The sequence below is a fragment of the Argiope bruennichi genome, chromosome 4 (assembly GCF_947563725.1).
Source record: "Argiope bruennichi chromosome 4, qqArgBrue1.1, whole genome shotgun sequence".
Lineage (NCBI taxonomy): Eukaryota > Metazoa > Arthropoda > Arachnida > Araneae > Araneidae > Argiope > Argiope bruennichi.
The window spans coordinates 111260383-111277765 of record NC_079154.1 but is presented as its reverse complement, the minus strand read 5'-3'; the positions used below and the strand labels follow the sequence as shown (position 1 = coordinate 111277765).

The following is a 17383-nucleotide window of genomic DNA, read 5'->3' as shown; positions in this document are numbered from 1 at the left end:
CTTATTTTTGTATGTATATAAAAAAAATGACAAATATCAAGAATTTGAAAAAGATTTCTTTAACACAGAAAAATAAGAATAATTAAGTAAATCAATTAAGTAAAATTTCAATCTACAATCTAATTATATTAAGTACTAATACATAAAAAGGTGATATATATATATAAATTTTATTTTTTAAACCGAAAAACTTAACTTATCTAAGAAAAATACAATTATAAATATCTTCCTTTTTACTTTTAAAAATAGATATAAAAGCAATAGCAAAAATGTAATCAAATTTGTTATTTTTCAGAGTTAATAAATATCAATTTTTCACATAAATAGAGCTGGCAATAGAAATATGACAATCTACAATCTAGTATGCAGAATTAAAACAATGTTTTCCAATTATTTAATCTAAAAATCGCCATTATTTAAGAAAACAAATCGTTCAGATATGTTAAAAATTCTTTTACCTGGTTTACAAAACCATTTTGTCGTTCTCTTTTTTTCATATGTATGTTTTTTTTCACATGTTTCATATGTTTTTATTCATACTAAAAACACATGTATATCCTTTATTGTACAACAAACTACTAAATATTATTTCAAGGCTTTAACTTTTTGGTAAAATAGATTTTCATTTACAAAAAAAAAAAAAAAAAAAAAAAAAAGAAAAGAAACAAATGATTATTATATAAATATTTATTTTACAGTGCAAGTGCAAACGATAATTTGTCCTAATTTTTCACTGAATGACATTGGATTAATGAGGATGCCACTAATTATTTTATTTCTTTTATACGACACGAACACGCACCATTTCGCTTCAAACACCTCGATATAAAAAGAAAAGAAAAAAAAAGAATGATATTTTTTTCAATGCACAAGAATTTAGAATCATATTCCTAATACTGGATTCTTGTAAACTGTGTTTCGCGGATGCTTTAAAAAATTGAAATATCAAAGATTTTTTTAGCAAAATAATCTTTATTTTAAATAGAATGCTGAAATTGTTTTAAGTATTTATTGATTTCTATACAGTTTTTTTTTTTTAATTCTTTAGATTATTGTCCATTAAATTTCTTTTAACCATAATAAACTGGAAAGGAGAAATTACATTTTCAGATTTAAAAGTACATCATTATGGTTTAAAAATTAAAGAGATGTCATCTAAATAACGCAGACTTTTATGACAACTATAATTTTTGGGTAAAAACAAAGCTGTGGCATTTTATTTGAGGATTGTTCACTTCAGATCATAAATTTTGCTTCGGAATGAAGTATCAAATGTAAACAAAGTTCGTGCAATTTGAATGTAAACCACTGCTATTGTTAACTGAGAAGGAAAACGAAATCCAATTATTGTTTTTTTTTTAAATTCGAAATTATTCTTTGAATATGTTTTGATTGTCATCTGAAAAGGATTTTATCTGAATTGTTGATTCATTTATTACTCGTATATAAGCTAATTAGAATTCAAAATAAATAAATAACAATAATTGAAAAAACAAATCAATGACTAAACCTTGTTGGTTCTCATTTCTATGGATAAATGACAATAAAAGTTTTAAAAAAATGCAAATAAAATACAAATAAAAAATAAATACAAATAAAAGTAAAAAATAAATACAAATAAGGGTAAGAAATAAATACAAATTAAGTAAAAAATAAATACAAATAAAACACAGAATAAAAAGACAAATAAAATAATAAATAATACAAATAAAGAGAAAGAGAAGAATTATTTAATAAAAGTGACAATTTACTGTTTTACACTAATTAAATTGGTTGATATTATATGTTCGTGACCATGTTATTATAGGCCTATATTACTGAAAATTTATATTTAATGTGAGTCGTGACAGTAACTGCATTATTACTTGACAACTATATTGTATTTTGTTTATATCAGTGATTTTTTTACCTATGTTTCTAAAACTTTCCTTTTGGCGTCTTTTGACAACATTCATTTCTCTAATGTTTTGAATTAGATATTACCACTATTTTGTATTTATATATACGTAATTATGAATATAGATATTTAAATTTTAACACACTTTACGTCAATATTAGAGATTTTTAGTCGCAGCGAGTCTACGTAATTAAATAATATTGTCTAAAAAATTATTGAAATTACAGTTTATACATTAATTGAATAGTTATTTAAATTTGAATTATTTAAATAGTTTCTGTTTATCTAAAAGATGTAGTAAAAATGAAAGGGATGCAGTCAATTTCAAATCCACCTCTTAAGTTTAGCTAAAATAAAATTCAAAGCATTAAATCAGCATTTAAAGAAAAATTAATTGCTTTTTCTTCTCGAAAAGCAATTCCATCGGAATCCCATTTCATTAATTTAATTAGAAATAATATTATTATAATTTATTTAAATATTATATTGATAACTCTAAGAAAAAAATAACACTAACCCTATAGTGCATCGTGTAGGCATTCGGCTACACGTTTTTATTTCCATTTATAAGCTTCCCATTATTGTTCCAAAAAGCAACGAGGAGTGTTTAAGAATTATTTTTTTTAACTGCTTTTTGATACAGAATTGTAAAAAAGACCGACGAATAGCAATAGCGGTATTAATTTAAAACTGGAAACTTGGGAAAATACCAAGATGGCTGTTATATGAATAGTTCTATCATTAAAAAATACTATCAAAATAGATTTTTGCTTTGTAAAAAATATATATTGGTAAAAAAGGATTTTTATTTTTATTGCAGAATTGTTAGAATGTGATTTGTAAGATAGGGATATTGTTTAATGCGTAATAGAGCCATTTGGTCCATTTTGATTTTTTTTAAATATCTCAACAAATAATTAATTTTTTTAATAATTCTAATTAAAGTAATTTATAAATTAAAACGTAATTTAATAATTTTTAAATTATATGTAACTATTCAAAAAACATTCTTTTTTTTTGTAAAAAATTGAAAGTCATGCATTCTAGGGTTCGTTAAATTAAATAGAATTTTTATTTTTAAAAGGAAATTAATTTTGTGTTGGAAATAGAAAATTTTGATAACTAAATAGTAATGTGAAATGAAATGACACAGAATTTACTGAAATACATGCCCTACATTAGTCAAAGCAGAATTCTTAAATTCATACCAAAGCAACTAACCATTAACCAAATAGCTATAGATAAATATGTATTATTATTGATTCAAAGAATATTTCCAATGCCTTATCATTACGAAAACTATGTAATGCTCAAATTTTTAAAATGATTTATCCTCAAAATGGCATGCAATTTATTTCATTCTATTTAATACAATAAACAAAAACGATAGTTGTCTATCTTTACTTATTCAGTTCAAGTTTGAAAATAAATAATATACCACGCATTACGGCAAGAACTCCAAAAAGTAACAGTCAGTTGAATCCATTCCTGAAAACTACGATCCGTAAATCACGACTACACCAAAAAATTGTTACAAAAAACAAATAACCAAAACAAACGTTCCACGGTCACATAAACACCCTGCGCTGAATGGGAATGTTCACGGTTCAGAGTTTTTCTGGGTCTGATTCCTCGGTCGCATCAGTAATCTAGCGTCAAAAAAAAAAAAAAAACAGTTGAACCTCCATCTACTATACATTCGAAACACTATTATCACATTATTTATCGTCTAAGCCGAGCAACCTGACACAACATTACCTGGGAAGTCAGCTAGTTGGCAGAAACAGAACAAAGAACGTCTCGAGTCTCGTAGAAGACAAAAGATGACATTGTTTCTTCATACAATGGGATACATCATCTTGACTTTCTGCTAAGTAGCGGTCACGTCGTTGACCAATAACGAGCCCCGAAGCCGGTGGATGAAAGCTGAGAATTTAATGGATGGTGGTCAGTCATTCGGAACTTGTAAATATACAGTTTCTGTTTGGAAGATTCGCAGTTCTCATTTTGATAGGCGCGAAGTGGCAATGGAAGATGGATGGTTGAAGTGTATTTAAGTAACTGCCGACATTTTGTTTTCGTTGTTTAAATGAAAGTAAGAAGAAAAAAATGTTGAAATGAAAATTTGGTGATTGGATTTGAAGCACGATGACTGCGTTTATGCAAAGAAATGAATCGTCTTTTCTGGCAAATGGAGCCATGAAGCCCTATGTGAGTATATTTTCGAAATGCATAAAAAAAGGAATTGTCACGAATTATAGAACCAAATAATACTGAATAATAGAAATTGTTCTACATTTTGTTGATATTAAAATATGTACATTCAAAAACAAAACACAAAAGATAAATATTTCTTTTTCTTAGTTCAAAATAATATCAATAGAATGATTCATTTTTAATTGTTAGGATATTTTACTATTTCTAAGAAAGAAATTCACTTCAAAATAATATTATAATTATCCAGGTAAAATTAACATAAATGGCAAATAAATAAATAAATCATAAAATAAAACAAAATGTTAAAAAATAATTCAAAATTCAAAATGTATAGATTTTAGAATTAACATGCATTTTGTAATGTTATTATATTTTATTACTTCGAATTTTTAATGTCCATTTATCATGATTTTCATTATTTCTAACAAGAAATTTATTTAAAAATAACTTTGCGATAATCAAGGTTAAAATAAATGAGAAAATAAACAAATAAATGATAAAATCAAGCAAAATTTTAAAATTAATTTAAAATTCAAAATGCATTAACATTACATACCAGAAAGGCAGAAATAAATAATAATAATAATAATTATATTTTATTTTTTTAAGCAGGAAAATTCATCTCAAAATAATAACTTCATTGAAGATTGAAAATAAAATTAAAAAAAAGATGATAAAAATTATTTAAATTTATAAATTTCAATACGTATTTTTTAAATTGCCAAATGTTTCAGCTGCAAGTAGAAAATTTAATGCAAAATATCAATAAATCAAAATATTATTAAACCATTTAATCAAAATATCATTAAAGTGAATTTAATTACTAAAAAATCATAACTTGAAACCTTAAAGGAAATATTTAAAATGCATATGATTTTGTTATTAACTAATGATATATATATATATATATTAAACTTTAATTTCAACTTAATTAATTTCCAAAATTTTATCTTAATCTAGCCCATAATAAGTTCATTCTCTTATTTCGTGATCCAATTCCACTGTCTCTACTTAATTAATTCAAGAGTAGCTTTATAAAATTGCTTAGTCAGCTAAATGCCGATATTTTCACACGCTCGGCGTGAAGGGGTAAAAATGTCCAGTAAGTACATTCTTTCTTAAAAGATCCCTGTGTTTCCCTTACACGTGATTGACATGCGTCAGAAATTCCTATCAGAATCTTATTAATATATTAACACAATGAAGAAATATTTTCCCTATCAAAATCTAAGGTTATATAAGGCGAGGGATAATTTATTTCGGCCCTTCTTCCCCACTTCTGCTTTTGCAACGCGCTGTGGTGGACGCACAATGTCCGCGTCTTTTCTTGTAAATAATTATGCTTACCCGATGGATTAAAAAGAATTTAAAAAGTCTTTTCACTGCTGGTCGCACCTGGATTCTGCTTAACATAAAATAATGTTACATATATATATATATAATTTTTTATGATTGACACAAACAAATTTAAAATATTTTACAACAAAATAGATTTATATTCATATTAATAATACATGCATTTTTTAAATACATTTAAGCCAATTTTTACACAAGATAATCAAAAACCGTGTACTTCAGATACAAAAGTAGAACATATTTAGTGTATTTGACAGTGGAGCATTTCGAATCCTTTACATTGGTGGTGATTAAATGTCTCATAAACTGGATTAAGTAATCAACATTAAGTACGAACATTCATTTCCATTTCCTTCGGCCTTCATAAAAGAACTAATAACAGAATTTAAAAACCATTAATCTAAATATCTGCCGCTTAATGATATTAATTTAGAAGTCTTTGACAACCTAATCCAGATGATGCCAATGATCGTTAAATCTTCATTACATAATCGGTTAGCTTCTTCAGAGAATTCCATTTTGTAATAGTGTGCAAAACAAGCTGAAAAAAAAAGCTGTTTTTAAACTTGAATGCTAAGTCGAGTATTAAAAGCTTAATGAAATGAATTAGGATTATTTGAATCCGATACTTTGTATTGTACAAAATATATTCACGAGATTTTGTTGAGTCTGTCTGAAGGTCAGGAAATAAAAGGTTTATTGGTAAATAAGTAAATTGGTAATAAGTAAATTATAAATGTTATAAAACAAAATAATATTTTAAAAAATTATTTCTAATTTTTATCGTGAATTTTATAAATCTTTAGATTTTAAATAACATGAAATTTAAACAAAATATTTTTAAGAAATGTTATTTTATGCAGTATTTTTGTATATGTTTATATACTTGTATCTATCAAAACTTTAACAGATCTCAATAATTGCAAAACAATAATTACAAAGTGGTAAACTGATGATCATAATTAAACATAATGTGTTGTAGATATATAATTAAGAAACTGGTTTGTTTTGTACTGTTAAAAAAATGGGTGTTTCAGTCAGCCTTAAATCAGAAGATAACTCATCGATTCCGGAAATGAATAATATGCATAGTTTAAAACTGATATCTCATAAAATTTATTTTTAAATATTTAAACAACAAGAATTTATATGGTACATTTTTTTCCCCATTATTCTCAAAACTTTTATTTTTATTTATTTAGGTACATGGTGGTCAATTTATCTTCATTGCATTAATAATAAATTTTATTAATAATATTTAAAAGCATTTTGCATCCATAAAACATTTTTATTACATTTTTAAAATGCTTTTTATAATGAAAAATACCAATTTTTTTCAGATTTTCAAATTATATGGTATTTTTAAATTTTTCTTATATAGTGAAAGAAAAATGAGTTCAATGTTACTATTGAACCTCTATTCACTTATTATGTGAAGTATTTTAATTCAGAATGCTTTTTTTTTCGTTCATGCTATTGATTTCTAGTCTTCAATTTATAAAGTATTACATCGAAAAACGTTTTCAATTAGATATTAATAAGTAAATTCTTTAAGTTTTTTTAAAAAAATTATTCTGTTTCTTAATTAAAGTATTATTTTCTTTCTTATTCTTAATCCTATATTTTACAACATGTATATTTTTTACTTTGAAAAAGTTATTTTATTTACAATACAAATTTCGAAGATTTACATTGTCTTAATTTTTTTTTTCATATGCAATAAAATTTTATATACAAAAGCGTCTCATTTTAAAACTACACGATCTTGTTTTGAAACTTGGCGATCTATCTATCCACACACACACAAGCACACATATGGTAAACCTCATCTCATTTTAAAACTATACGATCTTGTTTTGAAAGGATTTCGTCATTTTGAACTTGGCGATCTATCTATCCGCACACACACAAGCACACATATGGTAAACTTCATCTCCAAACTTCCATAACACAACAATGGGTTATTTATATTAGTACTACGGATAGATGACCGATATTCTGTGGTTCGAAATCCATAAATATCTAAATACATATATCTCCAAAAACAACAAATATTAGGTAACCCATAAAACATAAAATTCCAAGCTTAATAAGAAAGTATTTAATTTAACTACACAAATTGGATAGCTAATTCAAAATATTTTTTTCCAGGGAGAAATTGGGTTTGCAACCCTGCCAGAACAGGTCCACAGAAAATCAGTGAAGAAAGGATTTGATTTCACCCTTATTGTAGTTGGTAAGTTATACATTTTTTTTTTAATTTGGACATTTTGTGATAATATTATTGCTATAAGATCAATTATTGCGATAAATCAAATGTTAAAAAGATGCATGATTGTAGTTTTGTATAAAAAAAAGGAGTTTCTTCAATGGTTTATCCAGTGATTTGATTTAAATATCGATTTTTAAAGTCCATAGATGCCTTTTGAAGCTGTGAATGAGCAATTATTACTCTTTGATTATAGATAGGAAAAAAAAAGCACTTATTATACTTTAAAGTAGCAATTTTTTATATTATTATTTAAGATTATTCATTTTGCAAAGACCTCAACTAAGAATTTATTGTGAGTACTTGCTGCAAAATAGAGGGTAATTTTAAATCAGCAATGATCCTTATAACAAATATTATTTAAAGGGTATTAATAACAATTTATATCCACATTTTTGTCTTAGAAATAAAATTAGATTATATATAAAGATTTAAAATCAAATATATGTAAAAATTTTAATAAAGTTTCTGTTGGCTAACTATTGGAATAGACTATAAATTATCTTTTTAAAACAAAAGCGCTAAATATCATATTTTAAGTTCCATACTTGAATAAATATTTAAAACGTAAATTCATTTTAACTGAAATACATTAAGTATAATAGTGGTGAGCAATAAAAGAATACAAAACATTACAAAAAAATTTTCTATTGTTTTTAAATACATTCTGTTTTATACATACAGAATCTTCACATTAAATTGGTGTAAATAATAACAATTTTGAATCAATTTTTTTGTAAGCTTTTCTTTAGCTATTACAAATATAATGTGCTGTGTTAAGAGTTTCAGTGCAGAAATCTCCAAAAGTCAAAAATATATAACAGGTCTGAATTTGTGAGTTATAATTGCAGAGATACGTTTTTGGATTTGAGTTTCAAACTTTCATGCACCAGATTCTTTAAAATTTTTATGCAAAAAATATTTAAGAAAATCATCTCAATATGTAAGATTTCATTAAGAATTTCGTATTAATTATTTAAAATTGATTCCCCCCCCCATTTTCTTTATTAATATTCTTTGCTTCATTTCAATACATTTTCCCAATGCAGGAATAGAAAAAAATATTTCTGACAGAAAAAGAAGTTCGTGGGGGGGGGGGATTTTAAAATAAGTGGCAAGAAAATCAAACAGTGTTTAGAAAAAGGTAGATAAATCTAATATTTCAATTAAAAATTTTAATACTAAAGAAATAAGTAGTATAATGAAAATATTTTTTTATAAAAGAGACATGTTTTATTAGATAATAATATTTCCGGGCATACAGACATTGCATGACAGTTCATATAGGCTATATTGTTTGTTAAAGTAAATCTTCAAGTACTGTCATTTTTCAGATAAGGTAAACTCTCAAGATGTTTAGTAACGCACTAATTTGTTTAAATTTTGTTAAAATAAGGACGAAATGGCAGATGGAGAATATGCTTATATTTTACCAACTAATATACAGAGAAATTAGACAGTTTCGTATTAAAGTACAACAATACAATTTTAAAACGGAATAAAAATTAATATCGGAAAAGACTAGCTGAACGAAAAACGCACCAAACGAAGAGTGTTTAGAACTCACAAAAGAAGATTAACACCCAATAAGAAGAGCACCCAAAAAGTGTTCTTATTCACCCTTTTGTGGAATGAATCGTCTATATTAAAAGACACAGGATTTTGAAACTTATAATCAAAGTAGTACATCCTTTATGTCTATAAAAACAATTCGATTTTTATTTTTTTACTTTTGTAATGTAAGAAACTTTGAAAACCTGTCTTGTTTTGTATATCAATGTAAGAAATAAAATATGCTCATAAAATGTGTATTTTTACAGGTGAAACTGGTCTGGGGAAGTCAACACTCATCAACAGTTTGTTTCTCACAGATCTGTACAAAGACAGAAAAATCCTCAGCGTTGAAGGTAAATAAGATTTTCTCCCCTTTACTTTTCTCAGTTTTCAATAACTTTTTTTTTTGTCTCAAACAATCAACACATAAACTTTATAGTATTGTACAGTCTTTTTTTAAAACATAAAAAACAATTCAGAATTAATTATATTAGCTTTTTTTTTTTTTTTTTTTTTTTTACTTTTAGGTAAGTGACCCTAGTTGCCTAAAGTGAAAAGCACTTTAGGCAGCTATATTTAGCATGTTTAGAACTAGGATATATTTATTTTTATGCATATAAAAAATGAGGATAGTTTTAAGTTTTTTCTGTTTTATTCAAATGCGCTAGCCAATTTTGGAAACTAAAATTTTTTGAAGAATTACCAATACAAGTTGTTCCCAAACTGCAATTTCAGTTTTTGAATACAACTAATAAAATCTCTTAGTTTGAATAATAATCTCATAAGCAATTCTATGCTTATTTTCTTAATAATAATAATAAAAAAAAATGCACACACATATGTTGGACCTGAAATAATAATAATAATAATAATAAAAAAGCTCAAAATATAAGATGGCGCTGCTTTTCGTGAACAGTTATTTGAATAATAAATCGTTTGGAGCATATTTTCTACGAGAAAACTTAACATGTATTGTATAGGTAAATATATCTCTCTTCAACATTATTCATTCTTTATTTAGTTATTGAATTTTTTAACAAAGGTTATTTTAAACATAATTCTACATAACAAACTTCTCTATCTTACAGAACCATGAAAATGAATTCGTTTATCGGATCATAGTATTTTCTAGCCGTGTGATTTGAATAAATTACTTGCCAATTTGAAAGTCTTTAATTCAGATAATCAGATCAAAAAAAGATATATTTACTATAATCATTTACCAATGTTTTTTTTGTGTGTATTTCTAATAATTTTTAATCTATTACATATTCTATAACACATTGAATTTTAAAGCCAGATGCTTGTAAACAATGCATTATTTATACAAGTTACTTTTCATATCGACTTTTTTAACAATTAAATGCCATTAAAATTAAAGAAATTTTATTTTAATATTAATTTTTTTCTTTTGAAAAAATTAATATTAAAAAAATTTAAACTGTTTAATACTAGAATTTTCAATTTGAAACGTGTTCATATACATCTTTGCTATTTCCAAAATTATGGAACGAATTGTAAAATTTGTGTCATGAAATGTTCATAATACATGAATGTTTTTTCTCATTTAACTAGAGCGTGTCGACCGAACGGTGGATATAGAGAAGACAACCATAGACATTGAGGAGAAGGGAGTCAAACTTCGACTGACAGTTATCGACACTCCAGGATTTGGCGATGCCATCAATTGTGAAGAAAAGTATGATATACTTTTACGTTCTTTCTCCATTCTTTTTTTGAGACAACGCATTTCTTGAAAGATATCGAAATCCTACAGAAAAGAATTATTGTTATAATGAAATTAATTTTGAGCATTTAATGTAATTTAATTAATTTTGAGCAAAATAGTTAATTTTTAAAAAAAATATATCATTTGAACATTTAAAATAACTTAATGAATTTGGAAAAAAATAATTAATTTTTCCAAACATTTTAATGAATAAAGTATAATTTCTGTAACCGAATATTCTAATACCGTGATCAAATTTTTTTGAGGTAATAATAATAATATTTTCTTGATTTTAAACAAGAACGATCGAAATACTTTTTTTAATCGATCGAAATACTATTTTTCATCATATGTTACTCTGATGAGTTGAAAAAATTTCTGGGAAGACTCGTGGCAGAAAATGCGCGGAGAAGGATATTTTCCCTTCTCCATTATCACATCTTAACAATTTTGACTAGGCAAGAAGTCAAATGAAAATTATTTTTACGCAATTGAAATTCTACCTCCGCTTCAGGAAACTGCCTGATTTTATTGTCTTTTTTTTAAAGAACTTTTTTATTTTCCATTATATGCTTCAATTTTTATCGTCTGCATCTGTAAAAGTGATATCACCACTGTAGCGAAAAATGAATACACTTGCAACTTTTTAAAGATTTTATTTCCATAATTTTAATTTATATTAACTGTAATTTTTGATTTTCTCACATTCATAACGTCACAGGCAATTCCGTGTCCAATATAAGCTTAAAACATTTTAAGCGAACCACTTAAGGATCTATAGGACCTTTAACAGGTAAAACAGATCTCGAAAGTTGGTGAAAGTTTAAAGGTCCTATATACACTTAATTCAATTTCTTCTCCAAAACCAATATGCAAACATATTTACAGAATTAAGATAAGCAAATAAAAATGCTAAACAACAAAAGAAAAAAAAAATCGGAATAAAATCATTTTCAAGCAGTATGCAGTCACATAATAAGCGTAACAATGCATACCATCTAACTATATGCTATTTTATGCTATGATGTTGTCACATCCTTTTCCTCCAGTACAGATGAATAATGGGATTAAAAAAGAGAACGAAGTGGCATTTGTGACATAGCAAAGATAAATGACACAAAATATTATTTTTCATATACACAAATTGTCACACATTTTAAAAAGTAAAAGAAAAAAAAAACTATTGTTTTGTCATTGTGCAGTCACACGAGTGATGTCTCTTTGCCATCTTACTGCATGCTATATTTCAAATGTGATGTGAGCATAAATTGATATCATTGTTCTTGTTTCTGGTACTGACAAACAATGTCGTCTGTGGCACAACATAATATCTGTCCCCCTTGACACCTTTAGTTTTTTTGCAGGTGTTAAACAGCATCAGGGCATGGTATTAGTTTTCTGCCATTTCAGCATATTTGACTTTAAAACTACCGCAAATGTTTTACCTTAAGCAATTTGACTTAAACTCACGCACCCTTGCTTTGCCAGCAGGTGCCTACTAAAACTAGCGCTTCATTTATCTACTACTCAATTGCTCTTCTACCACTATATCACAGCTGACAAAATTGCAAATACCTATAATTAAATCAACTGTTATCACAAGGCTTCGTTTAAAATCAAATGATATCATGTGTCCATAATAGTGAACATTTATTTTAAGGGATGCAATTTATAAAAGGTTTGAAAACGAGGTAATATAATATGTTGAACGATTCTGTATATTTGATATTATACAGAGTTACACAATATTATATGATGCCATGATATACTGAACAATATTTATATTCTAAAAGAAGTATTTCCGTTATCAATATCGCTTTTTTCTTAACTAATATGAAGCATAAACGATGAATAAAATATCAGTGGATAGATTTTTTTAAACGACTTCTGACATATACTCAGTGTAAGCCAAAACACATTGTTTGCTTAAAATTCAAGCTAAAAAATTATAATTGAATTCTGATATAAATAATTCAAGTAGTTCTGGGCCAAAATGACCTCAGTTGACACCGGCTGAAAGGGATGATAGTGAAACCCCTTCCCTGCAACCCACCCCTCCCTTCCGAATCCCTTCGAAGACAGATAAGACTCATCTTTCTTTTAGAACTTTGAAGATTTTTCGAGTGTTTTTCTGATTTTTGGAACTTAAAATTTTTTCAGAATAAAATAACTACTAATTACTTTTTGTTACTTCTCGAATTATCTATCTTGAAAAGTTGTAATAGAATATATATATATATATATATATATTCACTCTGTTAAACGATTTTCATCATGAAAAACTAGTTAGTGTTTAAGCATTTATTACTTTATATAAATAGAAGAGATTTGATTAGTCATCCTTTTAAGTCTTATCTGTCTTCGAAGGGGTTGTGGAGGGGAGGGGTGAGTTGCAAGGAAGGGGTTTCGTTATCAACTATTTCAGTCGGGGTCAACTAAGGTCATTTTGGCCCAGAACTCTCATTTTCTCCCTACTAATTCATATCAACAATCTACCTTGGCTCTGTTGTCAATATACTTCGTAAAATATTTAATTCAATAATCCAACAAAAGACTAAATACATCTTTTGGCGGAAGGGGTGTAGATCAAACAAGCAAAATCTTTGTATGAACTTATTGGTTTTTATATACTATCAATGTCAACGGGGTGCCAGGAAAGCTGCGAGTCCACAGCTGAGAATGGAAATCGAAAGGAAAAATTGACCGAAATTGAAGATCGAAAGGAAACTTCTATAAGTGTATTAATATTCACAGTCTTTTACAAAATTATTAGAACTGTATACGTAATGTTTTCCTGACATTTGGTTGATATTCATTACTTCAATTTTCATAAGCGGTTTTTTTTTTTCATTCTTTTTTTTATCAAACATTGATAATATTTTGAAACTTATAAAAAAATAGAGAGTCAAATATTAAATGACACTAAGAACCCATGTCCAGTGTCACTAATACATTTTCAGATGATTTACGTTTTTTTTTTTTTTCCCCTGGAAAAATATAGTGTTAAGAAATATAAGATTTTTATTAAATTGCTTTATGCAAAGGTATCTCCGATAGTAGATCCACTCGATCAGTTTTACGAACTTTTTTTTTTTATTGCACTCTTAACAGTTAAATAGAATAGGTTGCAGCTAAGAAATAACTTTTGAAATCTTTATTTTCAACTGTTCGCTAGAAGCAAAATACTTAGATATTATATAGATTAACTATACTAGCAAAGGTTTTCACTTACCAAAGATTTTTACATTATTTTACAGCTGGAAAACGATTGAAAGGTATATTGATGAACAGTTCAATCAGTTCTTCAAAGATGAAAGCGGCTTGAATCGAAAGAATATTATTGACAACCGAGTCCATTGTTGTTTATACTTCATTCCTCCATATGGACACGGGTAAGTAAAGTTGTTTACAAATATAAATTAACAATTACTAAGCATTTTTTATTACTAGAGAATTCGAATGCCTTTATCTAATATCAGAGACTAAATAAGTTTAAAATAAACACATAATTTAATAATCAGCTAAAGTAATTAATTTACAACTAAAAATTTATACTTATTTTTATTTATTAACTAGCCGCCTTTGGCGACCAGCCGGTTCGCCAATCTTAATGTTCGTTAAAATTTTAATAATTAAATATTTTATGCAATTTCTACTTTAATAGCTTCTTCATCAAAATATTTTAAAACTTCAAATTTTGATTATCATATAATTCATTCATAATATTATAAAGGCCTTCAGTCATAACGTAATATGTATCTCTCTCATTTTCTGTTAGCACCCGTAGAATATATGCTTTAAATTAAAGTGGAAAGAATTTATCTTCAATTAATATAATAATATTTTTTACCGAAACAAAGCATTTTTTTATAATCTGATTACTGAAAATAGAGTCACTCAGCGTTTAAACTTTATGGGCACTAAATATTTTTTTAAATTTATGTAATATCTCAAGAGTTGGTCAACAAAATTTTCTTAGATTCATTATGAGCAGATCGATTCATTAACAATGTTTAAATTTAAATGCATCAAACACTAAGAAAATAAAACGAATCGTTTAAAATAAACGGTTGAAAACGGTAGAATTTATGCTTTAAATTAAAGTGGAAAGAATTTATCTTCAATTAATATAATAATATTTTTTACTGAAACAAAGCATTTTTTTATAATCTGATTACTGAGAATAGAGTCACTCAGCGTTTAAACTTTATGGGCACTAAAGAATATCTTTTTTAATTTATGTAATATCTTCAGAGTTGGTCAACAAAATTTTCTTAGATTCATTATGAGCAGATCGATTCATTAACAATGTTTAAATTTAAATGCATCAAACACTAAGAAAATAAAACGAATCGTTTAAAAAAAACGGTTGAAAACAGGTTTTAAAAAAACTACTTAAAAAACGTTGTACTTAAAACTATAAGCATATACATGTTGTCATGGCAACAATCAGAACAGAATGCGCATGCGTGAATTTTCTTCGCTGGTTACGTAACGCAAATACGTGATTTTTTCTACGCCAGTTGGGGTAACGCTATGCGGATTAGAAATTTTTAATTTCCTTTATTCTGTTTTATTTTAATTCAAAAGTACTTCAGAATGAATCTGAAAGATTGATTCATTAAAAATGTTTAATTTTAAATGCATCAAACATTAAGAAAATAAACAGAACCGATTGAAATAATCCGCCGAAAATTTTTAACCCTAGCCTCATTACTGTTGGGAGAAAAAAAAACTGAAGCCTTTCTCGTTTGGCGCTGGGAATAATGGAAGATTTTTTTGGCGAAAAAGTTGGCGGTGGGGAAAATGAAAGATTTTTTTGGCGGGAAAGTTAGTTTTTAATTAATAATTAAAATTCTAATTAAAAATTCGAAAAAAGAAACCCCAGGTGCACATTCCCAACCTCCAAGGTATACATGTACCAAATTTGGTAGCAGTATGTCAAACGGTCTGGCCTGTAGAGCGCCAACACACACACACACACACACACACACACACACATTGAGCTTTATTATAAGTATATAGATATATAGATATAGATTTAAAATTTTAATTTCATTCATCATCTAAGATAGATCATGAGAATGAATTCCTTTTTTTCTTTAGAAATTTAAATTAATCAGTAGGAGTGGTCTTTCTGAAAAACTTTTTCTGCATACTCTCTAATAAATGTATTTTATTAACCCTACGTCATTAGCAAACAATAGTTAAGAAACAGCCTAATAGAATGCGATCTTTGGTAATAAATCACTGGCATGCGATTAATACAATAGAACGAAAAAAACCAAAATGTGCATTTTGGATGCCTTTTTCCCGACTGTTTAAAACGAAAATTTGACAGACAACTACAATTATTATTCCAGAACTACATACAAAATTTCACATATTTAAGTCACTGCATTTTTGAATCATCACTCTTATTTTCTACTGAAAGTATAGACAGACAGACGATCAACAACACTGCATGGAATCGGTTCCAAATTTGATTCATCTAGATTTTTACCTTTTGCTGCTATTGCGTTCGCTTATATTCAGACAGCCCAAAATGGATTTCTTTGAAAATTTGATACAACTCTAAAAATTTGGTATTAAGTCCATATATCGAACTTTATCCCTCTAGTTCAAAACGCTTTGAATTGTCATTGTCACAGACTGACATAATTCGACAAATGAAATTTCCTGACTCTGGATGGTCTGAAACATCGAGTTCGTCAAAATCCCGAATTCGATTTTTTTTTTTACAATTACAGTATTTTCTGTTTGTATACTTCGTATACAAAAAAGTAAAAATTACTTGTTTTTCAGAATGACTGACGACCAATGAATTCAGCAGAAAATAAAGAACAGTGCTCTTTAATCGTTCTTTTACGATATTTTTTTAATCCAATATAACATACAATCCAACTATAATATGAATTATACAAAACCATAAAAAAAATATAGTGTATTTTTCTTTTCTCAAAGCATGTCTTAGACTCTATTGAAAATTAAATACAACTTGCATATATATTCATATGATATAATAAATATTTTAATTTCTAGTTTATTCATTACTATTCACCTTAGGCGAGCTGTTGGTTCACCGAGAATATTGCTTAAATATGATTTCAGATAGAACTTCATGTGCACGATTCCGCCAAACTGTCTGACAAAGCCATGTTATTTTAATTGTTTTACTTTTGTTTATCATGCACATGAACTTTCCTAATAGGGACAGTTCCATAATACCATGGTGCTTTTATAAAAGTAAATACCAGGTTCATCTATCTTCTAAATTTCTGGACAATGTAACTTCCCCTTTTTATTTGATTTGTCACCTACACTGATATTAAACAGAATCCTCCTTTTTTAATCTTTCAAA

At 26.8% G+C, this 17383-nt stretch overlaps 1 protein-coding gene and 1 long non-coding RNA gene across 4 annotated transcripts in view; one reads left to right on the top strand and one right to left on the bottom strand.

Moving 5' to 3' along the window:
* The window catches only part of LOC129966702 (uncharacterized), a 133722-nt gene extending 119328 nt beyond the window's left edge, over positions 1 to 14394 (bottom strand). Inside the window, exon 1 of the long non-coding RNA XR_008784289.1 lies at positions 14255 to 14394. This is a non-coding gene — a long non-coding RNA (uncharacterized LOC129966702). The remainder of the gene's footprint in view (positions 1 to 14254) is intronic.
* The window catches only part of LOC129966700 (septin-4-like), a 41531-nt gene that overhangs the window by 15759 nt on the left and 8389 nt on the right, over positions 1 to 17383 (top strand). For 2 of the 3 annotated variants that reach the window (XM_056081221.1, XM_056081222.1), the window contains exons 2-5: positions 7622 to 7706; positions 9560 to 9646; positions 10869 to 10992; positions 14280 to 14414. In XM_056081221.1, the coding sequence (XP_055937196.1) occupies positions 7622 to 7706; positions 9560 to 9646; positions 10869 to 10992; positions 14280 to 14414 (431 nt within the window). Of the gene's footprint in view, positions 1 to 3889; positions 4109 to 7621; positions 7707 to 9559; positions 9647 to 10868; positions 10993 to 14279; positions 14415 to 17383 lie in introns of those variants that run through there. The other variant, XM_056081220.1, reaches the window with a different exon arrangement.